Genomic DNA, 22,867 nt, shown 5'->3' with positions numbered 1-22,867 from the left:
TATAAGATAAGCTATATCTTTATTAATATAGAGGAATGTAAAGAACAAAATACAACAAAAGTAGAATCAGTTAGCATTAGTATACATGTATACATAATATACACACTGTATTCACACTAAATTCAATCAATATACAATTTACATTCTAGGTAGGATTAAAAATATATACACACTGTATAAACACTATATAGGCTACAAATAATCCATCCATCCATCCATGACGATGGATGGATGGATGGTCAACGCGGGTTGACGGTATATTAAAAATAATAGCGGTAGCCTATATTAAAAATAATATACAATAAAAATAATAATAAGAATAAAAACAACAATAAAAATTATGAACATTATGTATACAGTATGTAAGTAAGTAAGTTAAGTAACGTTCATTTATATAGCACCAGATAAAAGTCGCGAAGTGCTTCACAATAAAGTGCAATACAATACAACAAAGTGAGATATAATAAATAAAAACATAGAAATACATAGGAAAAACATACATTAGAAAGCCATAAAACCCTCGTCTAACTAAAAGCCTGTTTGAATAAGAGAGTATTTTGTATTTAACATTGTTGTATTGCCACTTAAGCAAAAGATCTGAATTATCATTCCACCACTGTCCTGAAGCTATACCATAAATACCTTTCCTACATTACCAGTAACACGCAGCATGTGTCGCTAACAGACATTATCTTCCGTGGCACTTGGTGGCGCCATAACTACGTCGTGTTTGCGGAAGTGTCCTTCATCTTCCGCCAGCGACGAGTAAACAGACCTCCTGGATGTCGCAAGGCGCTAAGTTTTCGCCTTAAACGTTAAATGACATAAACTATAAATTTAGCTGTGATACCGAAGTACACGGAGACGCAGATAGTGATTTGAAGCAGCATACCGAGCATTTAATATTTTGTAAAAACAGTGGGAGCTGAGAGGCTGCTGAAGGCGATTATATCTGTGCTGCGTTAAGCTATCATGCTAAGCTAAGTGCTAGCCACGGCTAACTTGGAATGGTAGAGCACAGCGCGAGCTCCTCCGGTAATGGCAGCGGGAGCAGGGGCCGCTTCTGGCGGCTCCCTGGAGTCCACTTTGGTCAAGAAGTTTCAAAGTGTCACGAACACGATGGATTCAATTCAAGGATTGTCAACGTGGTGCATCGACAACAAGAAGTACCACAGCCTGATTGTGCGGCAGTGGATCAAGTGTTTGAAGAAATGTAAGTAACGTTAGCTTTCCTGACGTTGACCGTTAAACTGACAGTTGGTGCTTCAGCTGTTAGAGGCGACTACAGTCCTAGTGTCCCAGGTTTCTATGAAATAATATAGTTTATGTTTCTAACTTAACGTTACTAACAAACCGGGAAACTAGTTAAAACGTGCGTACCTCCGGCACCTGATGCTGGGATGCTAAAAAACGACAAATGGAGGTGCTTTCAAGAGGGATTATGTCAATCTTGAGAAGATATTTTTAAATTTTATATTTTAAAATATTATGCTGCCTCATGTGCTGACAGGATTGATTGATTGATATAATTATTTAGTACATGTAAAAAAGAAAAGAAAAGCCAAACAAAAATACAATAGTGGTAAAAGATGAACAACAAAACATAATTTCCTGTACTTAACCACTCTGTTTATGTGTGAAAAGGTGTAGGAAGAAGTAAAACTTCTCTACTCGTACCCCTTTATACCCTAAATGCCATGAACAATAATACATTACAAGGTAAAAAATCTACAACAATAATAATCAAGAATAGCTGTATTATTATATACACAACAATATTTGAACACATACTTCATATAATTTAATAGACCCTCAGGTGATTATTAGAACTGCACTTCATCTCTGTACTTCTTGAATATAATTTCTTTGTACATCTTTTTAAAATTATTGTTTAGCTTGTTCCACAATTTAACGCCATAGACAGACAAACTTAACGTAGCTACTAAAGTCTAGTTAAGGAGATATTTGATTTTGTGTTGTTGATTGCAGTTGTCAAGTGATACTCAAAGCTGGATTACCAGCTAGGGAATGAGTTCCTAGGCCCCCTAAGAGTCCCAGGTTCATTGTGGATCAGTTACCTTTTGGCAATTTGACTACTTGCAAAATTCTTTGGGAATTTGCACCACTACAGTATAGCATCAACAGGGACATACATTATTACATTGTCTTGTGTGTCTGATGTAACACCTTTGATTATTTGAGTTTAGATTGTGCTCCCATCATACATTATGCACCTTTAAATGAGGTAATTCAAATATATATGTCTTTGTGCATAATATATGAAAGCTGCCAACTATACATGATGTCTGCACTGTACTTTGTGAAGTAAACTTGAAGGCAGCAGGGGCCTGACCGCAAATTTGTTTCCCAGGGCCCCAACAGGTCACTTCGACCTGTTCATGGTGCTGCTCTATCCAGTGTATTGTTCTGAGCCTACTCATGGTAATCTCATCATTTAAAACAGTGTTTTCTTTGTAGTCTATTGATTGATAAATTCGTCACAAAGTTAGTTGCAAAGTTATAAATATTAGCATGTTTCTATTACAGATGCATAAGAATGACTGCATATCTGGGACGAAAACTAGAACATTGTTTTTTAATATTTTCAGAATGTAAAGGAGTATCACATGCAGAGCAGCCAAAGTGTCTGGTTTAAATTTACCAAAGGCTGTTTTTCTTCTTCTAAGACATTATGAATATTGTTCAAAAAACTTACTGTAAAATTAATTTTTTATAAAAATCCCACGCGTTTCATAGCAGAATACCAATATACAGCGTTTCCCAGCTTTGTACATTGTGTGACATTTCACATGAGCTGTCCCTGTTGGGTTGAGGTCTCGACTTTTACTTTGTGTAATTTTAGCTTTGTGTGCTTCTTATTGTAACTGGGCAAAGAGCAAGATACAGTCCTAAAGGCTGATTGTAAAATTTGTCACTGGTCTTTATTCAAGTGATAACACTTGAATACAGGACTGCACAATATGGTAAAAAAAAAAACATATTGCCTTTATTGCCTAAAATAATGAATATATTCATATTCATTATTTTAACAGATATGATATGATTAAGTGTGAATGATTTTTTTTTTTTCACTGAATTTTTCAATTTTTTTATTTTCACTGAAAAAAACTATTAAAATCTTGATGATGTGACATTTGTTGGGGTCTTTACCAAACAAACATGTTTTCTTACTTCTGGAGAACAACATTTGTAGGCGGTGGCATTGCCGCAGAACTACAGTACTTCATTACAATGCTGTTTTTGTCACACATTTCATCTTCATCAAAAAATGGCAGCTTCAGAGATTTGAATATTGCACTTGGCCATATTGCAATTTCAATAATATTTCTGTTTAGGTTATTTATTATGGAAAAATGCTGAACATATGTTGTTTCCTGCTCTTTAAAAAATATGGCAATGCTGCTTTTCTTTGTTTTATATCATTGTAAATGAAATATCTTTGGATTGGTTGGACAAACACATTTAAAGACGTCACCATTGTCGTACTAGGAGCCAAAGCGATCAGCAGTGGGCAGCCATTGTGCAGCACCCAGGGAGCAGTTAGAGGTTCAGGGCCTTGCTCAGTGCTTATATATCTTACAGATATCAAAATTTCAGTGATAACCTTTAGCTATAACATTGTTTTATGCTGCTCTCTCGTTTCCTAATTGATGGAAAATTAAGTTAATCAGCAGGCAAAACACTGTCAGCTCATGGTTCCAGTTGTAATGTTTTATTTATTTTTATTTAACCTATGGCTGCTTACAATAGCAGCCAAAATATACTTAACAGACAATTACATTCAGTTTTGTTTAGAAGGGATTATTGCGTATGCAGTAATGCTTACCTGAGGAGGTCTTGGTTTTTGAATTATGGACATTTGTGTGGTTTCTGTCATAGAAACTAAAATAAACAACTGATTAACTCATTGTTAGTGTAATTACATTTTCTTCCATTACAGTCTGAAGACTTGCATTTATTGTCATTAATGCAGGAAACTTTCTTTTATATGTTAAATTAATTATGTGTTTTTGATGTTTCAAAACCATGTTTTGTTTTTTAATGGCTGGAAGAATGTTATTATTGATATTTTATGCAAAGGTTGTGCTGGTAGACTTTGGTTTTACTCCCAAACAAAGAGATGGTCTTGGCTCACTATTGTCTGTGTTTCTCTCCGCTTGCTGTTTGTGTTTAAAGTAATGTGTTGCAAGTTGTGTTTCAGTTAGCTCAAATGCAGTTTATAGTAGGTATTTGTATGGAGTACAATTCTGTCATTGTTCTGCTGGACAGATCACACATTTAAGCTTTCAAATGTCAATGTAATACATAAATGTAACCGTCAGTTTGCCTTCCAGTAACTTGAAAGTGAACTCTTTTCTGATGAAGTTGTTTTGGTTGTAATTTCTTTTTTCTGTCACTTTGAGAATTTAAGCAAACCCTCATTTCAGCACAACTGTTTAAATTAGCTTAAGATCATCTGTTTCCTGTGTCATTTTTTTTGCATTGCAGTGTTTGTGCATTGCATTTGTATGGCTGGTTATTGAACCTTAGTATTTTAAAAGTACTGATTAAATTCGGCCCGTAGAAACTTTTCTAAAAGTGTCAAGTAACCTGAAGTTGGCACAGAGTGCTTGGTCTCACTCTTAGTTTTGCTCGCTGGGAAGTTTGGTTCTTTTGTTGAAATAAAGAAAGGTTTTTATAGGAAAAGGTGTACTCAGTCAGTAAAGCATAAATAAAAATATTGATTTGGTGTCTGTACCAGAATTTGGGCCTCATGTTGGCACCGGTATAAAAAAATTATACTCATTCCTGTGTGTGTGAAAATTAAGTAGGCTGTTATTTCATTCCTTTTTTGAATAATCTCTCCGCTATTACATTGTCATATATGTGTCTGTCTTTAAGTTAATAAAAGAGTTTAATGAATTGCTATTGTTATTTATTAAGTGAAATTACCAAACATTTTAGATTTACGGCTCAAAAAATACTAAGATTTGTTTGCATTTTCCATTTCTTGTAATTACAAAATGTATATATACTTTGCAAATTTGTAATGTGCAGTAGTGGATGAAGTACTACTATCTTTTACTTGAGTAAAAGTAGCAAAACTACTGTATACTAATACTCTGTTACTCTGTAAGTAAAAGGCCTACATTCAAAAAATCTTACTTAAGAAAAAGTACGGAAATACTAGCATCAAAATATGCTTAAAGTATCAAATGTAAAATATGTATTATGCAGAATGGGCGCATTTCAGAATAATTATTAAATATTATTTATTGTATTTCTAGATTATAATTTGTATACATTAATGTGTACATCACTAATGCAGCTAACTTTAAAGTCTTTAAATACCTGACAGCTTTACCTATAATAATACATGATAATGTATTATTGTAGTTGATTTCTATTTTGTTATAATATTATTATTTATCTAAATCTGCAACGTAGCCTAACTAGTAACTAAAGTTATCAAGTAAATATAGTAGAGTAGAAGCAGAATGTAGCATTAAACAATATAAATACTCAAGTAAAGAACAGGTACCTCAAAATTGTACTTAAATTATTAATCATGAAAATTATCAGTACATTGCAGCACTGCCGACGAAACTGAGCCTCTATTCAGATTGTTTTGGCTCAACTCCTTCCTCGGTAGATAATCTGCCTTCCAGTCAAACTAACGCTACTGTCTCTCTTTCCTTTAACAGCTGATGCCCTACACAGGCTCAACCTTTTTTACCTGGCCAACGATGTCATTCAGAACTGTAAAAGGAAAAATGCCATTGTCTACCGTACGGCATTTGCTGAGGTGCTCCGTGACGCCCTTTTGCTGGTCAAGTAAGTAGTTAGTCAAATAATGTACAGTATATTGGAATGCACTGATTGCAACAACATGTTTATTGTTGGGTGCCTTATATTTCCTCTCCTACATTTCAAGCTCAGCCTTTGTCTTTTGCTTTTGTTAGTCACGTTCACTGTCTCCTCTCTGTCCTAGTCTTTTATTTAAGAACATCCTCACACATCAATAAAACACATTTCAGAAAACATAAATCTCTTGTCTCCCTTGGCCTTATTCTGTCATTTCCTCTCCTTCCTCCAGCTTTGAAGGTGACCCTAAGGTAATTAAATCAGTGGAGAGGATACTGTCCATCTGGGAGGACAGGGGTGTGTACTCAGGGACACTCATTACTGAGCTTAGGAGTAGCTTAGTCAAAGAGGAGTCCCCTCCTGAGGTACCACAAGAGCCAAAAAGTAAGTTTGTTGGCGTATTTTGTTTCCTATTACTTTCTTTTGACATTTCTATAATATCTAATCTCTACACCAAATGTTAATAATTTCTGGAAATACATTTGTCTGACAATTTTTAAAAATTTTGTTCTATTTTGTTATCCAAGTACTGAATGTTGGGGATGGTCATTATTTTTGCTCTATTCTAAGTTTTATTCTTATCTCTCTTTTTTTTTTAAAGCTCCAGTAGAGTCTAAAGCAGATCTACGGTCCAAGGTTGTTGCTGAGTTTGTGGTAAGCACAAAATTAAAGTGTTAAGCTCAACTAAACTCTAACTAAACTGCAACATCGTTATTTTACAAATGAAGCTAATAAAAGTAATCAGTCCCTCTGGGATTTCTCGATGTTGCTCGCAATTTTGACTAATCTCCGCAACTTTTCTGATTTGACCTATCGCATCCATTTCCATGTGTGATACCAGTGTCTCACATTTTCCTACAAAAATCCCAGCAAAGCACAGTGAAAAACAGTATCCAGATCTTCTTTATGAAAGCAGGGGTAAAATGCAAAATGAGCAGTGTTTAGGTTGAACATAAAAGGAAATCGTCTATTGACAAAAACTTTACCACCACAAAACATACGCGGAGAATGGAAGAAACGCATTAAAGTTAAATCACTGTGACAGAGGCTTCTGCATCCCAGTCAATTGACCCTTCGCTAAGCCATGCCCCAAATACACAGCTGGCCAATCACAGTGCAGTCTAAGACTCTCTCTAACTGAGTTCTGACACTTTAATGGCTGCGCTCTATTGACTCTAATGCAAAAAGCGTCATTTTCTAGCATTCCTTTGCTGTATTTTTCTGTCAAGATATGGTCAAATGCTGTTCCTGGGGCACTTGTAATAGTTACAGTAGCTACCCAGAGAGGTTGAAAGAAGCAGTACGATTTATTCTCTTTCCAAAACATAGGCTGTGGATTGTTCCTAATGTAATGTTAGTTAGTTAACACTAGCTAACTTACTTCTGAATGTAATGTTATAGCCCTACTGTTCTGCTTTTTAATGATTGTAAAAGTGAACCTAATGTTATCCAGCTGTACAGGAACAGTGCTGATTCTTAATGTCTTTGTCCTCTTTCTCAATAGTCAGGTGGTTCACTTTTACTCTGTGATTGGTAACTGTGAGGCTTTAGCTTCTGTCTTTATTTCTTCACATCAGTTTGACAGCTTGAATAAAACCTTTAAATGCACAATGCAACTACAGAACTGTCTGCTCCTTTTTCAAAAAATTTGACAATATTTCTCCGGAGAGTGCAGTAATAGACAATGGCAGCACTGTGATAAAAGTCCGACAACTCTGACAGTTTGTCGGACTTAGCGACAGTAACTAAGGGGGCGTGGCTTAGCGAAGGGTCAATTCCTAGTTTTCACATGACGTCGCATTCCAAGGAAAATGCTCCCTTGAAAGGGCAAAAAGGACGTTATTTTCCGCTGCCTACCAACCAATATGCAAGAGATACATTGTTACTTTGAGTTTGGATGGTTGTTGTGCTTTCGGATTTACTTATTGAGGAGGAGACAAGCCTGGGCTGTGTTAGGTGAGGGATTCCCCAGAAGGTAAAAGTAGACATTACCGCAATCGAGCGGCGGCAGGGACCTGGCGGTTTTTAACGGTAAAAGTGTGGCAGCGGATGCTGTAACGTTATATGGATCGGTTATGCCCAACACTTGCAGTTTGTGTTCATATCTTTCTTTTTCTTAAGTTGAAGGGTGATCCAAATATAATTTGACTGCTTTTGTGGCGTCGCTATGGGGGACTCGCGGTGTTGGTCTGTTGTCCCTCCAAGTCACTGGTGACTGAAAACTATGAATTGCAAGTGCTGAATAAATCGAGGCAAGTTGGTTTAAAAATGCATGGTTAGAGTTAGGCCCATGAATTCCTGGAGGGACTGTTGTAATGATTCAACTATAATTCTAAAGTTTAAAAAAAATCACATCTACCTTTGCAGTTTTCATTTATTCCCACAATTTCATCGCAAAGAAGCGCCTAAGAACATTGCAACTTTCATCGTAAATTTTGAAAAGCTACCGCAAAATCAGGCATTTTAGGCCGCAACAATCACAAAAAATACCCACGAAATCCTGGAGGACTGAGTAGTTATGCTCTAGTCAAATATCGTGTTGCTCTGACATTGTGGCTGACTGCTACCTCTGCTTTAGCCCCAGGCACTGATAGATGAACTGACCAAATACAAGAGATCTGTGGAGGAGATTGACCTGAGAGAAAAGCAGCTGACAGCTATGAGGGTTGACATCTGCAGTACTGAGGCCCTCAAGAAACTCAAAGGTGCTTGCTTTAGTCGTCTTCTACTGTCTCTTCTACTAAACACTTCAAGATCAGCAGTGCTTTTTGTCTTTCTCACATTGCTTCAAAAATCATCCTTACATGCTGGATTCTTACAGATAAAGCTGGAGGGAAGAAGTTCTCCAAGGACTTTGAGGAAGGAAGTGCACAACTACAGGAGTTTGTCAAGTTCCTTGACAAACAAAGCAAAATGGGGCCTTCTGTCATGGAGGCCCTCAGCAACGCAGATATCTTCTACGAGACGCAGTATAATGAGGTCAAGATCGTTGCTAATGTGAGTGGCAGATGTATTTGTAGTCACATAGTTGTTTCTGAATAAGTTTTAGTTGTCAATCATAAGAAACACAAGTTATCTGTAGCTTTGTAGAGCTTCAATATGAATACACAATCACATCCTGAAAATGCTAACATTGTTGTAATTTATAAACATGGATCCTAGTAAACTTAAGCTGGTATTGTTTCTTAGCCCGACCTGTATTTAGTTGAAGTCCTTCTTTGTTAGTCACTCTACTTGCCCATAACGTGCAGAGAATCACTTTAAACCATGTACTATATGTACAATAGATTAAACTTCATATTACCTGTGAAATCACAGGAAAGTACCCAGTGCCAGGGTGAATTGTAAGCTGGTCCTAAAAGCGAGACGGTAGACCATGTTTTGTTTTACTTTTCATTTACTGATACTCCGTTACCTCTTCTCTCAAGGCCTACCAGACGTTTGCTAACCGGGTGTCCCACCTAAAGCGTAAGCTGGACACCCTGAAGGCCACCTTACCAGACCTGGACGAGTCACCCATCCCCTCACCCTCTGCAGATGCGCCATCTCCAACGGGCTCGGAGTCCCCTTTTCATGGTCTGGAATTAGCCCACCCTGATCCAGATCTTGATGGCTCTGCTATGGATGATGAGGCAGAGCCACCTGCCCCGAGCCCCTTGTCCTCACCAGGAGGATCCCCCAAGCCCACGGAGACTCTTGGGGTGAATGACAATCGTGAAGTGGAAGACATGGACCTCTCTGAGGAAGAAATGGACAGCGGTGGTATTATAGGTAAGGAGTGTAGTGTTTACGGACTTAATGTCTAACTTTTCTGATCTAACTTTTGTGATTATTCCTACTGATTTTCTGTGGCAGCATTAGACAGAAAATGTGTTAAAATAATAAAAATAGGCAAGTGAAGTTTTTTATGTTTGATTTACCAAGTTATTTTGCTGCTCTATTGTGGACATTGTAGAACTAAAACTGGACATTTTGTTTTCCATTTTCTGACATTTTAAAGATAAAAACAAAAATAATCAGCAGATTAGTTGATAGTTTCAGCCCTACATTATTTCAGCATCAAGCAAAATAGCTTATAACCAGTATAATATTATTTGTCATTATAACGTCAGCATTTGATGAAGTTTTGTACTTGTTTTAAAACGGTGCTGTAAAAAAACCAAACTGACTTAATTTAATAGATGGGTAACCGTCGGCGTAGCCAGGTAGTTTTGACTGTAGCCCTGAATGTAATTCAACAACAGCTCGTAAAATATTCTCCATATTAATATGCAATCTGTGTTTATGACATAGTCATAAAGATTATTGAAATAATATTGCATTTTACTCAGCCAGCCTGCATTTAGAGAGAGAGCGAGCGAGCATTGCTTACAGCTTCAGGGCTTGTCCGTGACTACTGAATCATCCCTAGCAAAATCGTAATCAAAACATTTAAAGTTAGTCATCGTCTAGTCAATGTATTTGCTACACAAACGGTTAACAGTCGCCGCGAAGTAGCGAGAGAATAACATGACATATCGGAGCGCACCGGACACCTGTTGCACTGTGTCCTGCTGTCTCTGTCCCCGCTAGCTCAGAGACACATTTGCACTGTTTTACTGTCTCTCTGCTCCAGGATGCTTAATTCCCTCTGAAGCGGCTGTGAACTGCACTTTATCAGAGGTGCTGAAGTGAACATTTGTGTGGATTTGTGGTGATATTTCTGCCTGATCACAAGTGTAGGGCTGTCAGCATTAACGCGTTAATCTCGATGACTGATCATAATGCGTTTTAATTGTGTTAATCGCGCAAACAAATATTCTTATTTTACACCGTCACTGGTGCTGTTACCAAAGAATCTTTGCTAAAAAGATCTTTGGCTGCTATTATTTTGACCCTTCGATGCACCCTTACTTGTTGTCATGCTGCCACAGACACTTCCTACCTCCTGCTGCAGCCATGGAGATGAACAACAACACAGTCCCAGACGGCTCCGTTGACAAGTCAAAAGCAGTATGCACCTTGTGCGAAATGGAATTAAAATATCATCAAAGCACTTAAGAGCTTAAGCTAACGTTACCATCAACGAGCTAAGCATACAGCTAGTACAGCTAATCAGGTTGATGCTAGCGGACTGAGGCAAAGCACTATTTTGGAGAGTGCAAGTTATATACATTTTTGTCGCAGGGGACAATTGTTGCAAGCATACATAGCCTGTATGAAATGGAGAAATCAGTCAAACTGAAACTCCTACTTAAAGTAAGTGCTGTCTCATAGGTTTCAACCGAATTCAAAAATAATGTAGCTATGGAGTATTTTGTAGTACTTTATAATAATGTGTGTACATTTTGTACATGCACTTTTGCTGTAGAATCTTTTAAAGGAAGCCTAAGGAAGATTATATTTCATTTACATTGATTGTTTTACCTCAGTCTCGTTGCATATCTTTTGATTTGAAATAATCAAATAAATCTTAAAGTCAAGTTCAAAAACTAACTTTCTTTGCATTCATTTGATTTCCAATCAAGATACACTGGCAAGAATTATCATTGTTAATACAGACTTAAAACAGTTAAGATATATAATGATGATAATAATAATAATAATAATAATAGAATTTTAATTATGTGATAAAACACGCGATTAATCGCGATTAACTATTAAAATTCAGCGAGTAATCACGATTAAGAAAAAAGTAATCATTTGACGGCCCTAGTTTTCAGTTTTGGTTTTCTACCTCTGATGAAGAGCAGTGCGCGAAGTACAGTCCCTGTCAGACAGTCTGAAGGTGGTAGCCTGCTACCATATCAGCAGAGCAATAACACAGAGTAATGCACAGCAGAGGGGCAGGTCGATTTTGTTAAAATGTTATGACTTCATTCTCATCAGATAACGATTTAATTCTCATAATATTCCGACTTTTGTCTCAAAATATTATTCTGCAAATGTCAGAGAACCAGTGTTTCCCCTGTATGCATTCAGGAGAGGCGATGCGATTTAAAATTTGTAACTGAACATTAGCTCAATTTATAGAGAGTAACTGTATTTTATCACTACCTACTAGTCCTATTTTGAGATCATCAGCTACAAACTTAATAAACTGGTGTAGCCTATAAGCTCTGTCCTGTAGCCTACAGACAGGTACATAAAAGTAAATACCTAAATTATTTTTCAGTTTTCAGGTGAGTCTGAAAAAGTGATTGTTAGGAAAAGAAAGGATGGTAATGACTGGAGGAGCTGATGTTAGTAACTTAACTCAAATTAGTGATTAAACTAGTCCTTTTAAGCTAATGAGGAGATGTTTCTATTTTTGATTTTAATGTGTAAATAAAATGCACCTCAGAAGGGAGGTGGTTTCTCGTGTTGCCTATTTTTTATATTAATGTCTACAAATAAATGTCAAAAGCTTTAAAATGTAGACACAAAAGGCAAATATGAACAGTTGTATCTATAATGCTTCTGAGGTCATATTAACAGGGTTTTAGGGGGTGATGTCATCCTGTGCCATAAATGTAAAATCACTGTGGAGAGCATCATAACCAACCAAGTTACTTTCCCCAAATCTAAAGGTTGTAGTTCCTCCCCAGTAGACTGATCTTTGGCCGTTGTTTATTTATTATCTGCTCTAGCTTTTCCATCTATTTGTTCAGAGATATGGTGAAAATAATGGCCTAATGTGATGTGGAATTACATTTTTTTCATTGGAAAATGTAAAATTTTCTTGGGGGAGGAGCCCCAAACCCCCCCACCCCTCTGATGATGACTACCACCAAAACATTCATCTAAGCTCACATAAAACTATGGGAAAACACTGTAATTTTAAGCTAATGTGGATTGTGTTGGGGGTTTATATTCAGACATATTACGCACTACACGCACAATTTTTTTTCCGCTTCACCTCTGCTGCTACAACTCCCATCTTAAGGGAAACACTGAGAATAGATATATGGGAGAGACTGTTAATTTGCAGAAAGTTTTGAACATGAGCAGAAAGCCTGCTGAAACACAGGAGTTACAAAAATCCAGGAATTTCTAACTGAACTCAAATTAATTAAGGTAATTTCATCATCATTGAGGTGAAAAGGTGCCAAATGCACATTTAAAAAGACTTTAGGCTACTTCAGGTGTGTGTGTGTGTGTGTGTGTGTGTGTGTGTGACCCCCAGACCCCCTAATTACTATTATCAGTGTTAATAAATATCACTAGTAATTATAAATGTATTGATATGACTGGCAACCTGTCCACGGTGTACCGTGTCAGCTGGGATTGGCTTCAGCGGTTGATGATGGGTGGATGGATGTATTTATGGCCTATGATATTTAATAATTAAGATGTAGCTATTAAAGTAGGTATAAGGTTCCGTTTAACAAATGGCAACATGGTAGCAACATGAAAATGAAACAGCTTATAGTTACTGTGTAGAGGTCATTTACTGTTGCTTTATAGATGCACTTTAGATGTGTTGCTTTGTAGATGTGCTTTATATATGAAAACATGAAAGATTTCTGGGCTGGGCTTGGCCCCCAATGTTTCTGTAAACGCCCCTGGGGGTAACCTGTGTATTATGATGGTGTTTTCCACAGGAGTTATATTTCTGTGTTTTTGGCAGCATATTCCCCTCCATTAGTTTATTAGCAGTAGCTTTTCTGGCCCCATAAATGATCTGTACTTGTAGAAAAACAATGACAAAATGAATTGTGCTGCTTAACAACAAATATGAAATAAATGTACTTGACTTGTTTCCTTACAGTGCATGTCTAATTGCATCCAAACTCTCTCACTGCCCCATTTGTCCCTCAGTTGAGGAGCAGATCGAATGCCCTGCCCACCCAGAGGTGTCCACTCAAGTCCCTGCAAAAAGGAAGCCATCAGTGGCAACAGAGCAGCCTGTCACACAGAGCCCGACCCCTATAGCAGCTGTAACTGTAGCAACTCCTGTAGCTGTTCCTGCAGCAGCTGTGGAAAGTGTTGACCTGGGTAAAATTGGCTCCATCCTCAACAGTTTAAACTCAGTCATAAAGAACACAGGTGAGTGCTGGTTGGTGTCTTAACGTCACAGCCATGCATCAATGCGATATCTTAAACACACAATGCTTCTATGATAGATATGCACTTCTGATGTTGTAACATCCCACTGAATACAGGTGTATGAATATAATGGGAGTATTTATTAAGTCATTTACAAAGATAAAAAAATCTTAACACTGATGTTTGAATGGTGTTTCTTGATGTCTGCTATGAAAGAACTTTCTTTGTGTGTGGTGGGAACCCTAATATCTTTGCAACACAGAATTGAATATGTTTGAATTCAAATCTAACTTTGTTATCACACATCATTTCACACAATATTCAAGTGTTTTGTTCTCCCAACAACTGATAAGTCATGGTGGTTTACAGTTAAAGTGAGATTCCCTCTCTTGTCTCACAGGACCGTTTGTGGAGAGTCCTCCTGCGGTTGCCCCTGCTGCCTCCTCATTGAAGACCACACCTGCTGCCTCTGTGGCTGTGGCCTCTCAGGATGCCAGTTCACTGGTGAACCTCCTCTCCAAGGTGGACATGAGTCCTGAAGACCTCCTTGGTGCTCTCTCTAAAGTCCAGGGCCAAGGCAACCTTGAGGGTGAGAATAAGGAATCCTTTGCTTAGTTTTTGTTTTTCTTACAAACTTTGATATTCTGTTAAAAGCTGCAAGCTCACTTAAAATACATTTCTGCATTCTCCCTTTCTTCACGTAGGCATCACTTCTCTTCTGAGCAGCCCAGCTGCAAATATCTCCTCAGACTTCTCCAGTACAGGCAAGATTCCTCCCTCTCCCTCATCCACATCTGCATCAGCAATACCCTCTCAGAGCCCGTCTGTCTCCTCTGTCGCACCTGTGCCTTTTTCACCCAGCTCCACTGTAAGGCAGAGCACAAGCTCCCAAGCCCCTCAGACTTCCAACACAGCTTCTGCCCTGGTCCAGGCTATCCATAGAGACATGGATTTGACAACTGAGCCAGAACCGTCCTTGTCTTCAAAGAGTTTAGAATCTAAAATCCACCGTTTCCTGCAGGGGAATTCTGCTTTCAGTGCATTTGATCTGGGCTTTTCTACAACCCCAGTGCTGGAAGGGGATAACCTCAGCCCAGTAGCTGGAACAGACAACCAGGGTGGGACTCCGGTGCGGGATGAGGGCGGAGGCACCCCAACTCAAGATGAGATCATGGACAAACCTGTTGTGGCCCCGTTCATTACCAACACAAATCAGTCATCTATGGTTGAAACTGCATACCAGAACAGCAGTCAGCAGAACCCCAACCATCCCCAACAGCAACCTCACTTGCAGCCAGGTGTGGCTCAGAATGGGAAGGTGTACCAGCCGTACCCATATGGTCAACACGAGATGTCAGAGCATGGGTGTACGGCACCTGTTGCACATTATCAAAAGATCTCTGCGCAAACAGGAGGTCCAGTGCCTGGAGAAAGAGCCCCAGGCAGTGCCAGTATCACACAGACAGTTGAAGGCCTTCAGGGGGTGAGTGAAAGGGGATGGTATGGTGTTACTTACCCAGAGGGGAACTCTCAGCAACCCAGAGGCTACAATGTGACAGCGCCTGAAGGGGCTGGAGAAACCAAGATGGCAGGACTTTATCCATACCAAGCAGAGCAACCTCAAGAGTTGGCCTCTCAGCAGGGCACCACCACATCCCCTGGTTTCTTCAGAAGCACCCTCCCTCCCATCCCAAACTTCCCTCCTCCTCCTCCTCTTAGGTTTGACGCCCCTCCTTCCACGCCAAGCAGTACAATGATGCCTCCAGAGCATCAGACAGAGCCCCGTGCAGACAGAGGGGAGGTGATTGGGGCCAGAGTTGACAGTGTCATCAGTGGGATGGTGGTCCACGACCATCAACACAAATCCATGTTTCATCCCGATGATCCGCAGTATGACCTCGATCGACCTCGCCCTCCTCACCCTGAGGATTTGCACCCTTTCCCAGATGACCTGCGTTACCAGGAGGACCCCGAGCGTTACCACAATGAGCTCCGCCACAGTGATGATCCTTTCTTTCAAGACAACCCGTACGGCCACCCAGATGATCCATATTACCGGCCAGGCAGCCCGCCACACCACTACCCCAGAGGACGAGGGCGGCCCACTCCACCTCTCTCACCCTCAGAGGACCCTTTCTACGCCCATGGCTTCCAGCGGCACAGCCCCCCGCCTCCACAGTACACTCCAAGGAGACCCCCACCTCATCTTGAAATCCGTCATCCTGGTCTACGGCCTCCACATCGGCCTCCACATCGGCCTCCACACCTGGCACACCACCCACACCCCAGGGGACCCCCACGTGCACCATTTCCTCGGTTCCACGGCCCCGACCCAAGGTTAAGAGGCAAACGTCCAAGTCCAAGAGGAGGGGGAAATGCTGGTCCAATGTTCCCCCCCAAAAGACCCTTCCCACCCCCACGGTATTGACTGGATATGTAGCTTTGAGCTCTTTAAATCACTGTGGAAGTCATGAAGGCACGAGGCGGGACTTTAAAGACTGGTCAGTAACTTGCTAGTCCCTCAGTGTTGAGGTCCACACCCTGCCATGAGAAGCTTCTGAAATGGAAAATGTGGAAAGATAAAAGTGCAGATACTGAGGGTGTGCATCAGGAGACAAGGTTATGCTGAAAGATTAATTCAGCAGCTACCAGAAGAAAAATGTAAATGGAGAAGAATAAAGGATGTTCAGAAGGTTGAGGAGAACAAGAGACACCACTGGGAGATGTAAAAGAAATCGGAGGCTCTGAGAGGGCTGCTGAGCTGAACAGTGAAGACAGAAGATTAAAGAAAATAAGAGGTGGATATATATAATTCACTTTTTGTGTTATTTGCTCCAGTATGAAGCATTGCATTAAATATGTAATTTAGCATCAGTTTAATATAGGTCAGGGTGTGTGCATGGTATGCGTGTGTGCATGCGGTCAAGTGTCAGTCTACTGGTCATAGACGTTGAATCGGAAGATAGTTATTTTTGCTAAGAGAGTAACAAAAGAATGTAGTTGATGCAATGTTTCTGCTGTGATTTAGTTTTTCAGCGAGCAGTTTTGACTGCTTCTCTTCCATATCAGCAGTATCTTAGTAGCTTTCGGTAAAACATCAATTTAAATTTCACATTGGGTATGAAAACAGAGTGAATGTTATAGAATTTATGTTCCTTCCACAAATCTCGTTAGAATAATTGGGCAAGTGATTTTTCATTGTTCCTACTCCGAATGTTATATTTGTGAAGCGATGCTTTCTCCAGTAGTGCGTAATATCCCCTCGGCGATAGTTTTACGTCTCGTTAAGTTCCTTTCAAGGAGAGCGGCACAAGTCTATTTAAAGGGAGAAGGAGGTGTGAGTTATTTTTTTCAGCCTCCAACACCGACGCAGAAGAAGGGCATTTTGGGCGAGGATGAAGATACTCTTCTTCAGTTTCGTTTTACTTGTACTGACTAATAAAAATCTGAGTTTGAAAAAAGTGTGTTGGTTTCTTTTTCTTTCCTCTGACTGTTGCACCACTGCCCTAAACTATTAGTCATCATCTATACATAACATTTGAGTGTGCCTAAACTAAAACATTATCTTCTGTCCATCACCAGAGAAATTAGCATACCTAATTTTTCTATGAAGTTCATTTAAGTGAATACGGGTTACATTATGCTTTTAAATAATACTCGAAAAAGGTTGGTCCACCAAAGTTTTCTATGCAACATCGGAGAAAACAGGCCAAGCTCCTCTAATTTAGGTACATTTATGGTATTTAAATATGAAGTAGTTAAAAAAACATCCATTATGTCTTTCTACCATTTGAGAACTTGCTGTTCCACCAAAGAAGATGCAGCCGTTTCTAAAGGTCACATTAAAAAGAAAATTGTCTGTGCTCTGGATATTTATTTTTTTTAGCTATAGACATTAGATTAAACAAAATAGGAATGTCCATGCCAAGGTCGCTTCCTTCAAACTGTGTGGATGTCCCTGTTGTTTAATATCTGTGTTTGTTTAATTGGTCATTTTATAAAATCTTCAAAGTTTTCATGTGCTTTCTCAGCTCACGGTTAACTGAACTGACCCTAAATGTCCCTATAGGTTACTTGGTGAAGTCAACTGTAGAAGAGAGGAGTTTCGTGTGGCAATCTTAGTATGTGCTTGGTTTGGTTTGCTATTAGTAGCACTATCGAACAGTTTGGCATATGTTTCAATTTGGCCTAAGAAAATAATAATAATTGAGCATGATATTGATGTTTGTCTTAGACTGGTATTTTCAGTGGAGTCTATTAAGCTGAACTTATTCTCCACTGATACATAGGTAACGCATTCCTTAGATTAGTCTGTTCTTTTTGAACCTGTAGTATTTTGAAATGTATTGTAGTTTACCATCAGCCTTTCTTGCAAGCTGTTACATATCCACCAAATATTTGTATTTAAGGCTTTAAGCCTAATGCCTCTGCAAACGTTGATCATTAAAACTATCCATTTGGTTCAATTTAAAATCCTTCCACACATCCAGGGCACTGTTGTTTGCTGTGCAGGTGATGTAACACGTTTCCATTTCCAGTTCCCTTTGGAAAACAGATGTTTGTTTCCATCATGGCACAGTAGAAGGCTCTGACAGGGGAATGTGAGGGACACCTAATTTGAGGCCAAACTGTCTTCACTCAGAGCTTCAACCTGAGAACAAGTTTGAAAGACAAAGTAAGATTGATTAGGCAGTTATAAAACGTGTTAAAATCCTTACTTGATTAAATTATTTGCGAAAAATAAAATTATTATTAGACTTTTGCTCCATTTTGACCCTTGTTGGATTTAAAGTCGATGATTTTTTTATGTTATGCTTTAAAGACAAATAGATGTTTCTTGTTAGACTAAATTAACTAGATCACAGTAACCCAATTATAAGTGAATCTTTTAATGTATCTGGATTTTGTGAGAGTAGTGAAAAAACATAATAAAACAATAATAAACCTTAACTCTTTAAACCAGCCGCAGGGATTTGTGTTTTCCATTCACATTTCAGCTTTAATTACTTCAGAAGAAATGTGCATCTGGATCAGATTCTAACTGATTAATCCATTCGGGTTAGATTGGCCGTAATTAAGACAATTATTACAGCCTTTGTTTAGGGAAACGAGTATCGATTTAGACCTGGCTTCACTCCTGCCACTAAGCAAAATCCGATTTTAGACGAAATAATGAAAAAGAAAAAGAGAAGCTAAAAGTTCATTCAACACATTTTTAGTTTATTCGACGTTTTTATGCGAAATAAATGATTATTACGAGGCAGAAAGAGGCAATCAGACGGATAATAAACGTTCCTGAAATAAATAGTGCAGTGAGCTCAGGTGAGCCAACCGTCGCCAGATGTCAGTAGATCTTTCCAGGATCACTTTGACTTTATTAGTCTGCTTTGTGAGACGAGGAGCAGCCATAGAGCGCGCACAAAAAAATTTGTGTCGACCTTCAGATTCTGCACGTTTTGCCAGGGAGATTGTTGATGTCGTTTATTGCGCTAGTAGTACTGGCGTGCGTCATAATAACCAATATATTTTCTGTATTCATTTATCCTGCCCGAGAAATAATGTTTACTTTCTTGAATGTTGCACAAACCTTCTTTCCCTTGATTTTTAACCTATTTTCTGTTTCATCCCCTCCCTCCTCCTGTTTTCCTCCTCAGGGATCCGGAGCCTCGCTTTGATGTTTCCGATGTGATGGGGAACCTTTTTCCACATGTTAACTGGAACCTGAAGAAGAGGGAGGGGGAGCGGTGATGCTGTGGTGGCTCTCTTCTTTGAGTCTTGCACCGCTCCCAGTGATGGCTCTTCATGGTCTGACGTGACTGCTGTGCACCGCAGCAGTCGGGTAAGCCTCCAGTCTAATACATCAGAGACTGAGTGACAGCCTCAGGAAATCAAAGCAATCAATACAGGGTTGGAGAAAATAAAAATTAAATGTTCTCTCTCTTTCTCTGTGTGTTCAGTGTTTGGGATGAATCAAATGGGAGCAGGAAGGCTGTACAGAGAGGCCCATGTGAGTAAGTACAGCCAGGATTATTGAGTACTTTTTTATTATTATATCGCTGTACTCTATATCTTTGTCGATGTCTCCCACTCATACACACAATTACACCCCCCACCCCCCAACCACACACACAAACACCTCCAATATGAAACAAGGTCCATTAAATGCATGTTTTTGTGAAATAAAGAATTATTGATCATGTCAAAATAAAACCTGGTTGTGTTGTGTACTTATTTATTTGCAATATGTTACAGATAGTCATGTGCATCTGTAAATGCAACTGCAAATGCAATCTGCAACTGTCAAAACATCTCCTAAATGTTAGGATGTTTTTTTTAATTTTAGGTAATAAGGGAACTTTCTCTCTTTCAGCATTTCATGAAATATCAAGAAATATCAAAATCACTAAATTTGGAGATATATTGATTTCACTACAGAAGACAAAGCGGGTGAAACATTCTGACTCCCATTAGGGATCAGGCTGTTTGTGGAGTATTTTACTGCTCCAGCAAACATGTCTGTCTTTAATTTAAGCCAGTGGTGGAATATAATAGTACATTATATAGTACAAGTATTGTTTAAGTAACATTTTGACATACTTGTTATTTCCATTTCAGGCTACTTTATAATTGTACTTTCTAAGGAAAATTTGCACTTTTTATTCAACTACATTTATTTAAAAGCTGTTGCTTCTTTCCTCATTAAGATTTTTCATACAGAAAACATATGACCACCTTTTAAATCATAGTGAATTTGTTTCTTTGAAAAAATCTTAGTCTATAACTGTAAATGTTTTGTTAATGCAAATTAATTAATTAATAAGTTTCATTGTTCATAAATCTAGTGCAGAAGCGCCTTTTACCTTTGTGTTTAAAGATACAGGTTGAAATACTGTTCTGCACTAACAGATTTATTCACCTGTTTTAAGAAAATTATGTTTTTAGGACCCAGGCAAAGTCAGACCTGCACTGCTAGAGATTGAACAATGGTGTAGTTAAAATTAGCTGCACCTCAACCAGTTGCAACAGTAAAATGCTAGTTACACATGAATACACCAGTGTAGAAAATAATCTTCATAATGCACTATGAAGGTCATTCAACATTACTTTTACTTTTGATATTTTAAGTAAATGATGCTGAAAATACATCTATACTTCTGTATGTTTTTCAAATGCATGACTTTTACTTGTAATGCAGTATTTGTAGCCTACATTGTTGTATTATTACTTTTACTTAAGCGAAGGATTTGAATGCTTCGTCCACCACTGTAAAGCACGAAAACACATGCAAGTCTCCAGTTAAAGTCAGTTCACAGCGCCACTGGCATCATTTGTGGTTGCAGCTCGTCACCAGATGTCGTCGTTGGTTACACTCTGAAATAAACAACGCCATCCATTGTGAAAGTGACACAAATCACGCGCACTTATCGATCATTTTATACCTGATCAAAGCCAGACGTACTCTCAAGTCTTTGTGGGCGTGTGGGCTTATACTGGAGTTGCAGGGTAGAAGGCGGATTGGATTTAGTGGCTGATGACAGATGGCAGTCTTAACATTAAAGACAAGAGATATTCTGCTGGAATTAACGGTGGGGCCGTAGAGAGATCTGTGCCCAGAGGTTTGATGTGTTTTTAAAATAAACACTGTAATGTTGCTGTAGTTGTTTAAGACATGCAGGTCCAGATCGTGACTCCTTAGAAGAGTCCCCTTGTGCGCAGGTCGGGTGTGTGCAGCCTACTGTCATGTGGGCTCATTGTTTACATGCTGTCGAGATTTCAGAGAGGGCGTGTGTCTGTGCGCGAAATTACGGTCCCTGGATTTACAAGCACACTTATTAAAATAATGTCTGTCTTTTTTTGTTGCACTCTGAGAGGTAAGATTTGAGCCATGATAATGTCACTGGGGTTGAGTAGACCAATTTCAGCACCATGGCCAGCTCCACCACGAGAACAAAAGGCGGATTTGCATCGCTTGATGTCAGGGACCGTCTGCTTTTTAACTCCACACAAGAAAAACGAAAAATATAAGTCCATCAGAGCTAATGCCTCCTGCCCTCTTCACAGCCATATTTTGTCTCTATATTTAGCTGTTGTGGAAGTATTGCCCCTTAAACATTTGATTGCTTAATGTCTAACATCACCTAGCACATATGCCTTTATCCAGTGGGCCTTTCAGCATGATGGTTCAGCAGTGTATCCATTCTCTGGTCACTACATTTTACAGATTGGAGATAAAAAGTCACCTTTTTGGCCTTCTGTTCTCCCCTGTGCCTCTGCGGTTTTCCCCTGTGAGCACCGGTTTCCAAATTAGGTGAATTATTGACTCTAAATTGCCTGTAGGTATGACTTTGATATGTGTCTTGGATACTGGTGGTATGAAACATGTGCATGTTTGCCAGGAATGGTAAGTTGATACACTGTTGATTAATGAGTTCAACTAATCTATTTCGAAAAGCCATTACTCTTTTATTTTTTACGAGGTTAAGCAAAAATGCTAAATATCTCTAGCTCCTGCTTCTCAAATATGAATATTTTCTCTAATCCTTCTATGATACTAAACTGAATATCTCTGGGTTTTGGACAATTGGTTGAACAAAACAAACAACGAATAGGAATATATCAGTTGGGCTTTGGGAAATGCGATTGGAAATTTACATTTTATTTGAAAATAATTGTTAGTTGCAAGCCAAATTATAAGGATTAAATGCTAAAAATGGGTGCTGTGCTTGGACTGTATATGTAGGCCATATATATATGTGTATAACCCTCTGGCAACAGGGTAGAAAACAAGATAATATGATTGGTCTTTGGAACATTTGCTGTGGATATCTAGACGTTAAAAGGTAGACGCACATTGAGAATACTTGATAAATGGATGAAGAAAATTAGTACTCACTTTGCAGCCGTGACTGTGTTTTATGTACATATCTTTTCATTTCTCCCTCCTCCTGCCTGCACCCCTCGGCTGTCACTGGGCTGGTAGTTTAGCGACAGTCCC

The 22,867-nt window shown here is 38.9% G+C and overlaps 1 protein-coding gene across 2 annotated transcripts; it reads left to right on the top strand.

The window, feature by feature from the left end:
- Positions 1–749: 749 nt before the first annotated feature.
- Positions 750–20,082, top strand: rprd2a (regulation of nuclear pre-mRNA domain containing 2a). 2 transcript variants are annotated; one of them, XR_005445006.1, is made up of 12 exons: positions 750–1,213; positions 5,706–5,835; positions 6,098–6,249; positions 6,467–6,519; positions 8,444–8,570; positions 8,687–8,862; positions 9,294–9,636; positions 13,645–13,872; positions 14,273–14,461; positions 14,577–16,670; positions 19,527–19,711; positions 19,830–20,082. XR_005445006.1 is itself a non-coding variant. In XM_038723951.1 (10 exons), exons 1-10 carry the CDS (start codon positions 1,039–1,041, stop codon positions 16,298–16,300), a joined length of 3,297 nt encoding a protein of 1,098 aa, XP_038579879.1. In that variant the 5' UTR covers positions 750–1,038; the 3' UTR covers positions 16,301–17,336. The 2 variants fall into 2 exon arrangements, 1 of the variants encoding a protein (XP_038579879.1); XM_038723951.1 differs by lacking the exons at positions 19,527–19,711; positions 19,830–20,082 and having other exon boundaries at positions 14,577–17,336.
- Positions 20,083–22,867: the final 2,785 nt, after the last annotated feature.

Source organism: Micropterus salmoides, unplaced genomic scaffold, assembly GCF_014851395.1.
Source record: "Micropterus salmoides isolate LMB-PRFRI ecotype aquatic unplaced genomic scaffold, ASM1485139v1 Ms_hic_scaffold_17, whole genome shotgun sequence".
NCBI classification, from domain to species: domain Eukaryota; kingdom Metazoa; phylum Chordata; class Actinopteri; order Centrarchiformes; family Centrarchidae; genus Micropterus; species Micropterus salmoides.
The sequence above is the reverse complement of the archived record's forward strand: the minus strand, read 5'-3'. Positions and strand labels throughout refer to the sequence as shown.